Below are 15,294 nucleotides of genomic sequence, written 5' to 3'. Positions count from 1 at the left end.
ACTAGCAAATAGAATTCATTTATGTAGTTTCTAACATTGAGTGTAGGATTAGTCATGCAGCAAAATACTGAGTCATTTGGCCAGAAAATTTACTCATAGTTGTATGAACTGCCAATGGAAAATTTGAGAGCTGTTCATAAATCAAATTATAAAGCTCTTAGGGTTATAAATCACTAAGCAGCATTGTTCATTATTATTCAGATAGTGTAAAATATTTCCACCATTTCTAAGTAGGGGCAATTTACAAAGCAAGTTTGAAATCTGAGGTTAGTGCCTTCCAGTTCCACCATAAGGGCTTTAAGCATTTATACATTTTCAAGTGAAAAAAGAAAAAAATTAAGGTAGGAGGTTTATAGTTACATTGTCATTGTGTTAATACATTGCCAAATTGTGTTAATGAAAAGACAGCAACATTTAATAGCTAAATTTCCTCCATTTCTTATAATTTTTGTAGCGCTTTTGCATTAAATATTTTGTGTAAATAGATTTATATGCTAATTCATTAGCATGCTAGTAGCCTGAAAGAATAATGTCACTAAGATAGCAAAGGTAACAAGTATCCCAAGAAGAACAGAGAACTTCAACGAGTAATTGATGATTAGTAAAAAATGTTTCAATAACACACTATTCCAAAGATTATTGAAATTATCCCAATTTAATGACTTCCTATGGATCTGTAATAAAAAGAAAAGTGTATCTTAAAAAGTCTTTGTTGATCCCAAAACACTTTTTGGAGTAAAATTGAGAAACACACAGCAAACGCACTAACTGAGAATATAGTGGAATTTGTATTTCAATGAAAAAAGTCAAAAACCTGAAGCCTGTTCTTGTTGTGCTATCTGCTGCAGGAGTTGTTAACCTGCAATTCATTAAAAGACCTCTAGGGTCCTGAAATTATATATAAAAATGTGGGTCTCTATTGGAGAACATGGGCCATAGTTTTCATCAGGTTCTTAAAGAGTTCTTAAGAACAAAAGAGAGAAAGGGAGAGGATGAAAGGAAGCTAGGAAGGAAGGGAGGAAAGAAAGAAGGGAGGGAGAGAAGGAGAGGGGGAGAAAGAGAAAGGACCATGTCAGACCCATACAGCTCCATACAGATGCCAAGGCTTTTGCAGTATTAAATGATTCTCTCAATCCATCAACACTAACTTCACCTAGGTACCCTCCTTGAAACTGGGAGAAGTGTCTTAGGATAAGCAGAGGAAAACTCTCTACTCTAACCTATAAAATTTCTGGGACATCTTCCAAATGCAGGTGAATGCTTCCCTCCCTGAGACTAGCTGAAGATGCTTCCTGTCCTCTTGCAACTTTGAACAGATTAGGAAAGAGATAATTGAGTCCCTAAGGTTAACTTTCATTGAGATGTCTGTTCTAACCCTGAAAAGGAATCCTGTGTTAACTTTCTGGGACCACTTCCACAGACTTCTTTCATGGCAAGAAGGGGCTAACTTGATTCTTAAGCTATCTTCAGGCCACTTAAGCATCCTAATTTATATCCAGATATTTGGATGGATAAACCCATTCTGAGGTAAAACACTGGTACTAAGATTTGAGCTCAGAGTCTACAAGGACTCCATAGTTTGAAGGCTTAAAAGAAAGGCAACAGGACTTAATATTAGGTTCCCCAAAACGACCCCTAGACATCCTGGCGAGTGTAGCCATTACTCTTCCTAAATCCTGCCTCAAGCCACAGCCTATGAAGCTTTTCACCATTCATCCTTCTGTGGAGACTTAGTAAATGGGGCCTTTGATCCCACCAAGATAATTCCTTTATTTAGTATGGAAAACCGCCTGTCCATACCAAGTGCTCAGCTCCATCCACCCGTATCTCTCGCTTCCCACACTTGCCATACTTATGAACCTCGACTCCCCCCACTGTCACGTTTTCAGAACACGAGGCCCCAGTGTCTTATCACTGTGATCCCATTCTATCATATCATAAGGCTTGTTATTTCATCTTGGGACTTTCTCATTCCAGTGAGCAAGCCCAGTTTTCAGGGGTGTTCTGATCTCTCAGTTTGGGTGGTTCTATTTTCTCCAAGTTCCCTTCTGACCCTCTAGGCTGTGAAGGATTTAGTGGCACAATATTCACCTGATCCACACAGAAACAGATTTTGAACCGATGCCATACTGAGTGGCTCAGGCCCCTCTGGTTCTAGTGAACACCATTCTTTGCACAATTTCATTCTGCTGCCATTCGAAACGCAGGAATCCACCTTAAGAAGACACTGGTAAGACTGCCGTTAGTGTACCAGACCTCTGGCGGTCTGCTGTCTGTGAGCTGTTGAAGTCTGGGTCTTAGTGTGTAGATGAAGGGGCACCACCAGCAGCACCCTGAGAGCTGGCTGGTACAATCTTATTCACCTCTCTCTCTCCCTCAAGCAGCATGGGACAGCTTGTCCTGGGCTTCCTCATTACTGAATGGTTATCCTGGGGTGGACCACCAAGTTGTTTTAGTAGTAGCTAACACGTGCTGAATACCTACTCTCTGCTCAGTTTCTGCTAAATGCTTTTACCTACCTTCACTCATTTAATCCTCACAGCAACCATGGGTAGGTACTGCTCATCTCTTTATAGATAAGGACCTTGAGGCCTAGAGATACAGAATTTCCCACAAGATGGCAAATGCCTTCACAACTCTCCAACACTTAGAAAACCATAGTTTCTGTTGCATGCTTTTCATTTACGCTGCCGCCCTTTCCACTGTAGCCTCACCTCTAAAGGAAATCCTCCCCAGTTAGGTTTGCTGGGCACCTACCCTATCTCTTTTTGGTCTGTTCTTAGACTAACCTGAACCAGATGAATGAGGGCCAACCAGACATTCCAGCAGTGTATCAGCTGTTTCCCAACACACAAGGGATCTGCTCCTCCCCTTTAGCCGGTAAAGGATTTGCCTAGACCACTTTTTTTTTTTTAAGTGTTTTTTTTTGTTTTTTTTTTTTTTGACAGAGAGAGATCACAAGCAGGCAGAGAGGCAGGCAGAGAGAGAGGAGGAAGCAGGCTCCCCGCTGAGCAGAGAACCCAATGCGGGCCTCAATCCCAGGACCCTGAGGTCATGATCTGAGCCGAAGGCAGCAGCTAAACCCACTGAGCCACCCAGGCGCTCCTGCCTAGACCACTTTATCCTTCAATGTAGCAAGACTTCTTTTGTTGAAAATTTATAGATCTGTTATTATTTCATTGCCCCATCACTATCATTTGAGTAAATTCAACTCAGCACCTCCAAGAAGCTATACAAGCTTGGGGAACTAAGCAAAGTATCACTTTGGAAAAAAGCCTCTATCAGAGACCATCTGATTGTCCTTCCTAAAAAGGATAGTTCTTGGGGCATCTGGCTGGCTCAGTCAGGCGAGCATACAACTCAAGTTCTCAGGGTTTTAAGTTCAAGCTCCATGTTGGTATGAGCCTACTTAAAAAAAAAAAAAAAAATGCATAGCCCTAATAATTTGTCTTTATTTTTTTAAGTAAGACTGACTGTGGTTTTCTGATATAGCATCATAGGCGTCCAGATTAATTAGCTATGTTTCTTGACGCCTCTCCCACCACTGCGTCTTGTAAACAATCCCCCCCACACACATATACACACACACTACATGTTTGATCTAAGCTTGTATGAGGGGGATCTGGGTCTTTTTCCTTCAGTTACTAATAAAAATACTACTATTAATAAACTAAATAACCTAAGTAAATAAAATAATGAATATATAACAATATCAACTCATGATGGTGTACTGTTATTATTCACAAATGGGGAAACAGGCACAGAAATGTTATGTGGATAGTAAGTATTAGATTTATGGTTAGGGATCCAGCCTAGGTCCTGTGTTTGTAACCTTATGTAGCCCTGCTTTGTCATTTAATATACTCACCAAAGATTCAGACTGGAAGACTCTCTCCAGTGACCAACATAGTGAAAAAACAAACAAACAAAAAAAGGTATTTCACTAATCTTTCAATCCTTTGGTAGGAGGACAAATTTAGTCTCCCCCCTCTTTGTGTGAACAGGAGGTACATCTGCCTGGGATTCTGCCTCCCCTTGGCTGTTTGAACAATTTCTCTACTATGGAATCATGACTTCACAACATTGTCCCCAAATGCCACCACTTCTGAGCCCCCTCTTCCTCTTGGTTTTTGACACTCCTGAACCCTGAGTTTGGCTTCCACACTTTGAACTCGTTCTACTCATCTATGCTTCCTTGCCTTTAGGTAGCTTTCTAGACTTCACCTGAATTAAGTAGATCCATTCTATTTCCTTGGGCTTCCTTCTTCGGTCAATACCTGCATTATCTCCTAACTAGTTTCCTGGTCCTGACTTGCCCTATGGCTACCCACACCCAGTTTGACAATACAGGTAACAGAAGATGTCCCTTAAATTTCCTTCCATCTGCATTATTCTATGAACTTATCGAAGAAAAATGCCGCTCATAAAGTTACACGAATGTGTTTTTCTAAAAACCTATATATAGGAGGTAGGGAAATAATTTAAAAAATGTGAAATGTAGTTAATCATTGCTTTTTTAAATTTGAATGGTGCTTTAACATGGTATGAAAGAACATTAGAGTGAGAAAATTATTGGTAGTAGATGAGGGGGCAAACCACTTAAAGTGATTTATTAAGTAAATTATCTGAAATACGTGACTCAGCACATTAATTATGTTTTGAACTCAACTTTTGAGAGTATGAAAGTACAAAAATAATAGAAACTATCTAAATGGTAACCAACTATTTCATTAATATATGGTATTAATGTAGGGTATAATGGGGCAAATATTTCAAAGAGAAATTGGTTTCTCCTTTTCATGTTATAATTGACCTGATAAATTAACATTTGAAAGTTGAATCACTCCTGATTTTCATGCATAGACATTGATTCTTGCATCAGAACTATTACATTTTGTGAATTTTAGAAATTGGTCTAAAATTTAATGTTCTAGAATATGATTACTTAAAGCAAAAGCTAATGATCTCATCTTGCCCTCAACTTTCAAGATGAATAGATTGTTCTGCATTAATTAAAAAAATGTGAAATGGAAGATGATTTACATGATTTACAGTTATTCTAAAATAGAACTTTTAATTGATTATTACTTTCCTTTATGCTTAAGTTGGCATCTGTGTTTCTGATAAATGGGGAAAAGTCACATAAATACCAAGGGTTGGTGGGGGTACAGGGAAGGAAGTAGAGAAAAACAGCCAAGGGAAAACTACTCATAAAAACTGATATTTTTTAGGGAAGATTTTGGAGGTCCTAGAACCACAAGGAAACTCAACCAGAGTCTCTTTCAGTTTTGCCTATACTTTCTTGTGCAAACTTTCAGACAATTCCACACATGGCTACAGCATTTTTTATAGACAGTTGGTGAGGATAAATGACATTGTGAAGTAGGTAAAGATTGTCTTCCACCATTCCCAGCCTCTGATTTCTGTGCTAATACCGCTCTGCTATAGAAGTCTTCTTCCTGAATTTATCAAGATGGAAGTAAGCCAGTCACCCTGTCTAACTGCAGATAAGACAAAAGCTGGGTCATTTAGCACCTGACTCTCTTGCCAGGTCAGGAGCAACAGAGAAACTGAGAGAGTGCATCACATGTAGTAAGGATAAGAATGTTTCATGAAGTTTTGGTTTAGTTTTGTGTGTGTGTTTCCTCGATCAAAATATACTCTATTTCTTACTGTGAATTGCCAGAAATGGTTGAAAACCGCTGACTTATATTATCCAACCAACCACATATCATGGATGTTCTCATGGCTGTGTTCATGTTTAATTTCACATCCTACAAGTACTATCTAGGGAATTAATGAAATGCTTTCTGCTAGCAAAAAATAAAAAGGGGAAGATAACTACCTGGTGAATTTTCTACTATTAGAAGCTAAGAGGAGTGTTTAAACATTACCAAATTCACAATATCCTTTCTGAATTTGTTAATTGGCTGGTAATATAAACATTGAACCATCTGTTTGTGGATGTTGTAACAAAATATGGGTCTGAAGTCTACTGAAAAGTAGTCATTCTAAAAGAGGTTCTATATGTTCCTGCTGGTTAGTCTTGAAAGAATTATGTGTTTTTGAAGATCTTGAGATGTGCTCAATAATTAAATCGTATTAGTGGTAATTACCACCCTAGTAATGGTAGAAGATTTTAGTACAGGTAGGGATATTACAAAAACAACATTTTTATAAACTAATTTTCTCTAGTTTTCTTATTGTGATAAAGACAAATAACATAAAATTTACTATCTTAACCGTTTTAAGGTGGATAATTCAGAGGCATTAAGTATATTCACATTGTCCTGTGACCATCACCATCTTCCACATCCTGAACCCTTTTCATCTTGCAAAACTGAAACTCTATAACCATTAAACAGTAATTCCCTATTCCCCTTCCCTCCACCCTGGGGTTATCGTCATCCCCAGTGACCTAGGAATCTGGCATCTTGTCACCATCACTAAATGGTACTTGACAGGTTCCTATCAGTTAAATCTGGCAAAATTCGATTTTATCAAATAGTAACAATTTGGGACACCTGGGTGGCTCAGTTGGTTAAGCAGCTGCCTTCGGCTCAGGTCATGATGTTGTCTGCCTGTGCTCGCTCTCGCTCTCTCTTTGACAAATAAATAAATAAAATCTTTTTAAAAAAAAATAGTAACAATTTGATGTAGAATCTTACCTGCTATATATTATGTCTCTCAATTTCTGTTCTTAGTTATTGTAGTAATGTACAGTGAGGTAAGGCACTGAGGAGAAAGAATTTGAAGTGCCTAGCTTGGGTGCCTGGGGGGCTCAGTGGGTTAAGCCTCTGCCTTCGGCTCAAGTCATGATCTCGGGATCCTGGGATTGAGTCTCGAATCAGGCTCTCTGCTCAGCAGGGAGTCTGCTTCCCCCCTCTCTCTGCCTGCCTCTTTGCCTACTTGTGATCTCTCTCTCTCTCTTTCTCTGTGTCAAATAAATAAAATTTTAAAAAATATTTATTACTTATTAAAAATAAATAAATAAAGCACCTGGCTTGCTCAGCAGGAAAAGAAATTAAGGTGAAGGAAAAGAAAGCAGATGATACAGTTTAAACTCCATTTAAGTATGATAACTGAGCTACCATGGGATTCAGCAAAGTACTGCTCATCTGCCTGCTACCTGTTCTTTTATACAGCCTGCAAGCTAAGAATGTTCTTTACATTTTAAATTGTCCAAAAAAATCAATATAAGAACAACATACCATAATATATGAAAATTATATAAAATTAACCTTTCAGTGTCCGTTAAATAGTTTTATTGGAACATAACCACACTTACGTTTTTATATACTGTTATGGCTGCTTTCATGCTATGAGGGCAGAGTTGAGTAGTTGTGACAGAAACCATTTGAGGCAATCTCATCACTTGGTACCACTGCTCAATACCCCACAAATCACCGTAATGTGGTTACAATAACTTCATGGTGTTTCAGTGTCATGCATATTGTCACACTGTGGCATTTTATATATTTTTTCATTATTAGTACATGCCAGTCTTGTCAAAAAACAAAAAAAGAGAAAACCATATTTCATGCTTTTAAAGCAGAGTAGACTGTGGCTTATTTTGTTATCACATTAGGTGTTACCAAAGCATTGTTTTTATGATCCAGTGACACTATAGGCATGTTAAAAAAAACATAATATGTGTCAATATTACCAAACTAAGCACTCATCACAATATTTCCAAAACACAGGAAGCAACTGTCAGAAAAAAAAATAGAAAATTCAAAATGAAATATCTCATCCCAGTAGAATTTCTTCCCAAAAATTAGAAATAGGAGTGCCTGGTTGGCTCAGTCAGTGAAGCTTGCAACTCTTGGTCTTGGGGACATGAATTCAGGCCCCATGTTGGGTGCAGAGCTTACTAAACAAACGAACAAAACAAAGCAAAATGAAATGAAATGAAACTGAGTATGCATACAAAATAAGTTTCTGAGTGGTTCATTTGTTAACATGCAAGGAAAACCATTAACAGATAGTGAGTTGATTAAATCATGCTTGATTGCAGTAGCTAAAGACATGTACCCGGGAAAAAAAAATAATGAACTTACTTAGATCATTAGACTTTCAGCAAAAACAGTTGCTCAAAGAACTGAGAAAATCAGGAACAAAATAATAATCAATTTAAAAACAAGGCAAATGACTGAGTTTTTCTTGGTGCTTGATGAGTCAACAGATGCTACTGATACTACTCAGTTATTCTTGTTTATTTGGGAGTAATTGCTGAGTTTAGAGGGACTGACAAATTAACCTCTGTAAGTAGTCTCTGTGAAGGAACTGTAGGAGAGAATATTTTCAAAGAAGTTGAGAAAACAATGATTGAGTACAACCTGAAGTGGAATCTGCTAAGATGTGTTACAGCTGATGGTGGTAAAAATGTGTGTGGAGCAGGAAAGGGTTTAGTCAGACAAATTTACAAAACTTGTAAAAATAAAAGGTGTTTAAAGCCTACTGTTAGGTAGGTGTTTAAAGCCTACTTATTTTGTATGCATACTCAGTTTCATTTCATTTCATTTTGCTTTGTTTTGTTCGTTTGTTTAGTGAGCTCTGCGCCCAATGTGGGGCCTGAATTCATGTCCCCAAGACCAAGAGTTGCAAGCTTCACTGACTGAGCCAACCAGACACTCCTATTTCTAATTTTTGGGAAGAAATTCTACTGGGATGAGATATTTCATTTTGCATTTTCTATTTTTTTTCTGTTGTTATTTATCAGCAGGTACATTGCAGAAAACATTTGAACTTACTACTTCTTTTTAAAATAGTTTTATTGAATTATGCACATACCATGCAATTCACCCATTGGAAGAGTACAATTCAATATTCCTTTTGCATTTTCACAGAGTTGTGCAACCATCACCACAATCCAATCTTTTTTAAAGATTTTATTTATTTGACAGAGAGAGACACAGCAAGAGAGGGAACACAAGCAGGGAGAGTGTGAGAGGGAGAAGCAGGCTTCCCGCTGAGCAGGGAGCCCCATTCGGGGTTCCATCACGGAACCCTGAGATCATGACCTGAACTGAAGGCAGCCACTTAATGATTGAGCCACCTAGGCCCCCTACCACAATCCATTTTTTAAGAAACATCTTTGTTCTCTCTAAATTAAAGGATACTCTTATATGCATTAGCAATCACACCTCCTCCCCACCCCCACCCCCAAAATCTTTTACCCCTAAGAACTCACCAATCTAGTTTCTGTGTCTATAAATTATCTGCTGTTATTCTTGACGTTTCATATAAATGGAATCACATAATGTGTGATCTTTTGTGACTGGTGTCTTTCACTTAGCATATTTCCAAGGCTCATACGTTTTGTAGCATGTATCAGAACTTTATTTCTCATCGCTGAATAATATTTCACTCTAAAGATGCTACATTTTATTTATTCTTCATGAGTTGATAGATATTTGGGTTTTTCTACTTTTTAGCTACTATGAATAATATAGCTATGCATATTTACATACAAGTTTTTGCAGGGATATATGTTTTCATTTCTCTTGGGTATATGCTTAGGAGTAGAATTGATGTGTTCAATCAAATGTAAAATTTAATGTTTAATTTTTTGGGAAACTGCCAGACTGTTTTTCAAAATGCCCGTACCATTTTACAATCCCACCAGCAATGTATAAAGTGCTCCAATGTCCCCGCATCTTTACCAACACTTGTTATTTTCTCTTTTTTTTATTATAGCCATCTTGGTGGGTATGAAGTAACATCTCATCATACTTTTTATGAACATTTCTGTAATGATTAATGACATCTTGTCATGTGATTATTGGCTATCTGTGTATCTTCTTTGAAATAATGCCTGTTTAAATCCTTCACCCATTTAAAAAACTGGGTTTCTTTTATTATTGTGTTGTAAGGGTTCTTTATATATACTCTATACAAGCCTCTTATGAGATCTATTTTCAAATGTTTTCTTCCATAGTGTGGGTTACCTTTTTTGCTTTCTTGATGGTCTCATTTGTGAACACTTTCATTGTCATATTTTAAAATCATTGTCTAACCTAAGATAATAAAATTTACTCCTATGTTTGCTTCTAAGAGTTTATAGTTTTAGCTCTTACATTTGGGTCTATGATCTAAAAGTAAATTTTGAAATAATTTGGGCATAGAGTGTGAAGTAGGTTTTGCTCTTTTGCATAGGAATATTCAGTTGTTCCAGCACCATTTGTTGCAAAGACTTTTCTTTCCTCACTTACTTGTCTTTGCAACCTTGTAAAAAATCAATTGATCATAAATGTAAAGGTTTATTTCTGGACTCTCAATTCTATTCTAATGATTTAGATGTCTATCTTTATGCCAGTACCACACAGTTTTGCTTACTGTAGCTTTGTACTAAAATTTAAAATTGGGAAATGTGATTATTAAAAATTCCTTCTTTTTTTCAAGATTGCTTTGGCCATTGTTGATGTCTTGCATTTCCATATACATTTTAAGATCACCTTTCAATTTCTGAGAATATTATCTTCACCAAACCAATAGTGCCAATGGTGATCTTCCTTCTTGTGGACTTGACCACCATAAATTCCATGAATTTTTTTCAGAAATAGAGGTTGAGTATTCTGCCTTGCCCTGCTATACAGCATTTCCATAACTTAGCGGTGGTGAAGTTTCACTGCAAATGTGTGAGCTCAGGGCCAAGACTGAAATTTTTAGTAACTGTCCTCAACCACTCCTATGGAATGCTGAGTAGCTTTTGGAACACAGAATGGCTAATGGAAATTAGCTTTTGTAACAGACTTGATAATGAATTCATTAACAATCTACAAGACGAAATCACAAGACAACACAAGTACTTATATGCAAAAATTACACTGAGGTAAAGTCATCTCAATAACCTTAACTTGTCACTCATAAGTAATGTCTCAGGCTGCTTTATACATTTCCCCTCACGCCAAAAGTTATAACAAGAATTGAGATGTTCTTTAAAAAAAAAAAAAAAAAAGAATTGAGATGTTCATCTCCACTCGAATTTGCACTATATGTATTTTTCCAGTTTAAACTACAGTTCTAGTATTGTGTTTCAGACTTCAATGTAAGTACAAAGAAAATTTATCTATTTCAAAATACATTTAAGGGGCACCTTGATGGCTCAGTCGGTTAAGCATCCCACTCTTGGTTTCACCTCAGGTCATGATTTCATGGGTCATGAGGTTGAGCCCATCATCCTCCTGCACTCTATACTCAGTGAGGAGTCTGTTTGAAGATTTTCTCCCTCTGCCCCCCAAATCCCTCTCTCTCTTTCTCTATCTAAAATAAATAATCATAAAAAAATACATTTAACTGTGCAATGAGGAACTTCTTCCTAACCTTTAATTGGAAATAATTAATTGCTGCAATAGAATAGTACACTAAAAAGTAAATACCAAATGAATTTAATAGAATTCTGTAAAAGTCTACTGAAAGATGAATATCCTCAATTAAAATTATTAACTTATATTGGGAGGTATGAACTTCCTTGGTGATGATTGTGTAATATTGTGAATGTACTAAAAAACCAGTGAACATATAGTTAAAATTACTAAAATGGTGAATTTTATGTTTTGTGACTTTTATCTCAGTTAAGAAAATTATAAACTCAAGGATTAAGATCAGTATATGGCAATGCCTGTTGGTGTAAAAGACATTTTCAGATATGGAATACATAAAATCTCATTGCAGAATACAGTTACGCTGAAAAGAAATTAAAAAAAAAATCTCATTGCAGGTCAGCATTAACAAATGAATACTTGGGAAATGTATTTTGATGGTGGAGAAAACTTTGAACTCTAATTAAACAAGATTTTTAAAAATTCTGTTCTCATGAACAGAACTGTCTTACAAAAAGTTGTATTCGATTATTAATAGTATATTTGCAATTTTATGAATAAAATTTTGTGAAAACTTTTCTTTTTTGCTATATAAGAATTACATAATATCCTCAATTTTGCCTCTTGACCTACAAAGCCTAAAATGTTTACTATGTGACCCTTTATAGAAAAATGTTTGCTGGGGTGCCTGAGTGGCTCAGTGGGTTAAAGCCTCTGCTTTCGGCTCAGGTAATTATCCCAGCGTCCAGGGATCAAGCCCCGCATCGAGTCCCGCATCGAGCCCCAAATCGGGCTCTCTGCTCAACAGGGAGCCTGCTTTCCTTCCTCTCTCTCTCTGCCTGCCTCTCTGCCTACTTGTGATCTCTGTCAAATAAATAAATAAATAAATAAATAAATAAATAAATAAATAAATTTTTTTTTAAAGAAGAATGTTTGTTGACCTTGCTCTGGGTAGATGGATTAATGATATTGGCTAAGAGTGGAGTTTTTAATCTATAGAATGCAGAGAGGCGGGCAGAGAGAGAGAGGAGGAAGCAGGCTTCCTGCTGAGGAGAAAGCCTGATGCAGGACCTGATTCGGGGCTCAATCCTGGGATTGACCCTGGGATCATGACCTGAGCCGAAGGCAGAGGCTTCTGCTTCTGCCTTCTGAGGAAGGTACCTGGGTGCCTACTGAGCCACCCAGGTGCCCCTAGAATGCTTTTAATTATATATCCCTGATTTAGGATTTTTTATAGTAAACATACCCAGAACCTCTGGGTTTATAACCTTGAAAAGGTCATGTAAGCTATACAACTCTGAGGTATAAATGGAGATATAAAATGGAGATGTGTTACAACTTAAACACTCCCCACTATGTGAGGTGACCCTCATCATTTAAAGGCTTCACTTATTCTAGACCACAGAGTACCTATGTGATCTGAAAAGGAAGGACCTACAAAACCAGTAGGATGCCCTAGACCTCTCTCTACTTGACCTGTGCCTCTCGATTGCCTTATCATTAAAATTATTAATAAAGCTTGATGCTAGATAAAACCCCTTATGTTGTGAGTCAGATATGATTCACAATTCAGTTCAATTCCATGTGTGAGTTCAAATATTATTCATATATGTGAAAATCCAAAGTAAGCTTTCAGACTCACAACAAACAATTTTGGCAAGACAATACCAAATTATTTCATGCTTGGAGTAAAGAATGGTGAATTTCTCTTAAAGTAGGTAAAAGTGCCATATTTTCTAAAAGAATTATTTGGTATATTTTGGTAAGGAACTATGTTACCTTCTGCTCAACAGTCTAGATATTTCTTAAAGTCCCTTTAAGTTCAGCCCCTTTCTGTGTTTAAAGTTTTATTATTTACAATTAATATCTTTTCATAGATACAAACCAATATATGTGAGTAATAAGGATATTAAGACCAAATGTACTATATCATCTGTGAATAGCAAAAATTAAATTTGGTCACTTCATCCTTACCTAATTTCAAAACCTGAGAAGTAGATAATAATTATTATCTACTTAATAGTTAAAGGATAATAATTATTATCCTTTAAAATTTTTTATGAACTGTATCTTTGCCTTTGAGATATATTTTTCTTTCATTCTTTATGGCAAATTCTTAAATTTACACCAAGAAAAGTCTTCCACCTCAAAACTGGAGAGTTTTCAGAAAAAAGCAAAACAAACTTATAAGCAATTCTTATTGCTTATTAATCCCCCCTGGAACATTTTGATCCTAATGAGATATACTAGTATTAATGCCTTTTATAACTTTGATCCTGTGAAATACTACCTGCATAAATTTATAATGTTTCTATGTTGATATTTAGACTGCTTATAACTGACTGTCAAGAAAAAACTTATAAAGATGAAAGTTTTTTTCACACTATTTCATTTTATAAGTGACAATTCACTGCATATCAGTCACATCCTAGAAACAAGACATCCTCATGATGACGATGAAATTGGAAGATTTTGAATCAAATGAAAATTGCAAAATTTGTCAGCAGGAGAAAGATAAGAAACATTTAGTAAAAGTATTTTACTTGAGTGGCTACTGTAATTATGAATCATCTGCTTGTATATACATTACGTATCCTTTTTTTGTTTTGTTTTTAAGGAAAAACATTAATTTGGGGACTACGTCAAGAATAGTATCATCTACATGGGCATTCCCTCTTCCTACGATTTCAGAAAATCTTTGAGAACTATTTGAGAAAATGCAGAAGATCTTGCAAACAGATGACATTACCAATACCCAAGCTCTTAGAAAAGGGAAAAGGAAAAGGACAGAGACAATGGACTCAGAGAATGCAAATAGTGACATGGATAAAGGACAGGTTGGTGTTCTGTTACCTCAGTATAACTTTATTATCTAGCTTCAGCATAATTCCATAGTGCTTTTCATAATTTTTTACTTCAGTACTTTCTCTTCTTCTATTAACTCATTGTTCCCTTTAATTCTTTGTTCAACCAAGGGAATAAAAATTTCATATTCTCTTTGTAATGTTGAACAAGTTGAGTTAGAAACATACTCAAAAGACATTTTACCTGCTTCTATTTAAGTATGACCAATTATGCCATTGTTCAAACTTTCACTCATATTCTGGGAAATGAAAGAGAGGAAACTGTCAGAAACTATTTTTCCTCTCAAAAAGTACTAAAGAAATTGAAATATCTATGTCTTCTTTAATATTTACTGTTTCTCTTCTTTTATAACTCCGGTTTGTGGCCCATGTTCATCACTGGTTTGATGTGGGCTCCTTTCTTTTTTTATTTATTTATTCCTTTATAAGCTGAATTCCCCACTCGCATTGTCCTCTTATACTTTGGACAACCCAATAATGTGTGTATCTTTTTTCATTTTATGTGTGTGTCTTTGCAGTACATATATTTGTGTATGTCTTTGTAATACATGTAGTTTGTTATGTGCATGTATTCTTATTTAATTTTTTAATACATACTATACATTCTCATAGTTTAAAATATTTTTTAATCTTCTGGGGATGGTGTTTAGAGGAATTCAGGATGGTCTGGCATTTGACACACTATTATAAGGTACTGTAAAATATAGCCCCTAGCAAAACTAGGCAGTCCCAAAACTATGGTAATGGAGCTGTTTACCTTTATACCAAGAAGATTGGGAAACTGGCAAAATTTGTGGTGGAATGTTCTCGGTTCATCTTTAAGGAGTTTATGCTACGAGACGTAAAGTTCTTACGAGGATCTAGGGGTGCCTGGGTGGCTCAGTTGGTTAAACTTCTGACTCTTGATTTCAGCTTAGGTCATGATCTCAGAGTCCTGAGATTGAGCCTGAGTTGGGCTTCTCCTTTAGTGAGGAGACTTCTTGAGATTCTTTCTCTCCATCTCCCCCCACCCTCCCACATAAGAGCACATGCTTTCTCTCTCAAATAAATCTTTAAAGTTCTTACAAGGTCTTTTTAAAATTTAAAAACATGTCAGCAGGATCCAT

General features: G+C 36.3%; 1 protein-coding gene across 4 annotated transcripts in view; it reads left to right on the top strand.

Moving 5' to 3' along the window:
* Positions 1-15,294, top strand: part of BEND6 (BEN domain containing 6) — a 51,875-nt gene that overhangs the window by 5,923 nt on the left and 30,658 nt on the right. For 3 of the 4 annotated variants that reach the window (XM_059400221.1, XM_059400222.1, XM_059400220.1), the window contains exon 2: positions 13,942-14,161. The exons of the other annotated variant lie outside the window; for it this stretch is intronic. In XM_059400221.1, coding sequence (XP_059256204.1) covers positions 14,042-14,161 — 120 coding nt within the window. In that variant the 5' untranslated portion in view covers positions 13,942-14,041. The remainder of the gene's footprint in view (positions 1-13,941; positions 14,162-15,294) is intronic. 4 annotated transcript variants of the gene reach the window in all.

This window comes from Mustela nigripes, chromosome 5, assembly GCF_022355385.1.
Source record: "Mustela nigripes isolate SB6536 chromosome 5, MUSNIG.SB6536, whole genome shotgun sequence".
In the NCBI taxonomy this organism is placed as follows: domain Eukaryota; kingdom Metazoa; phylum Chordata; class Mammalia; order Carnivora; family Mustelidae; genus Mustela; species Mustela nigripes.
Note: the sequence above shows the minus strand (reverse complement) of the source record. Positions and strands in the feature narration are given on the sequence as shown.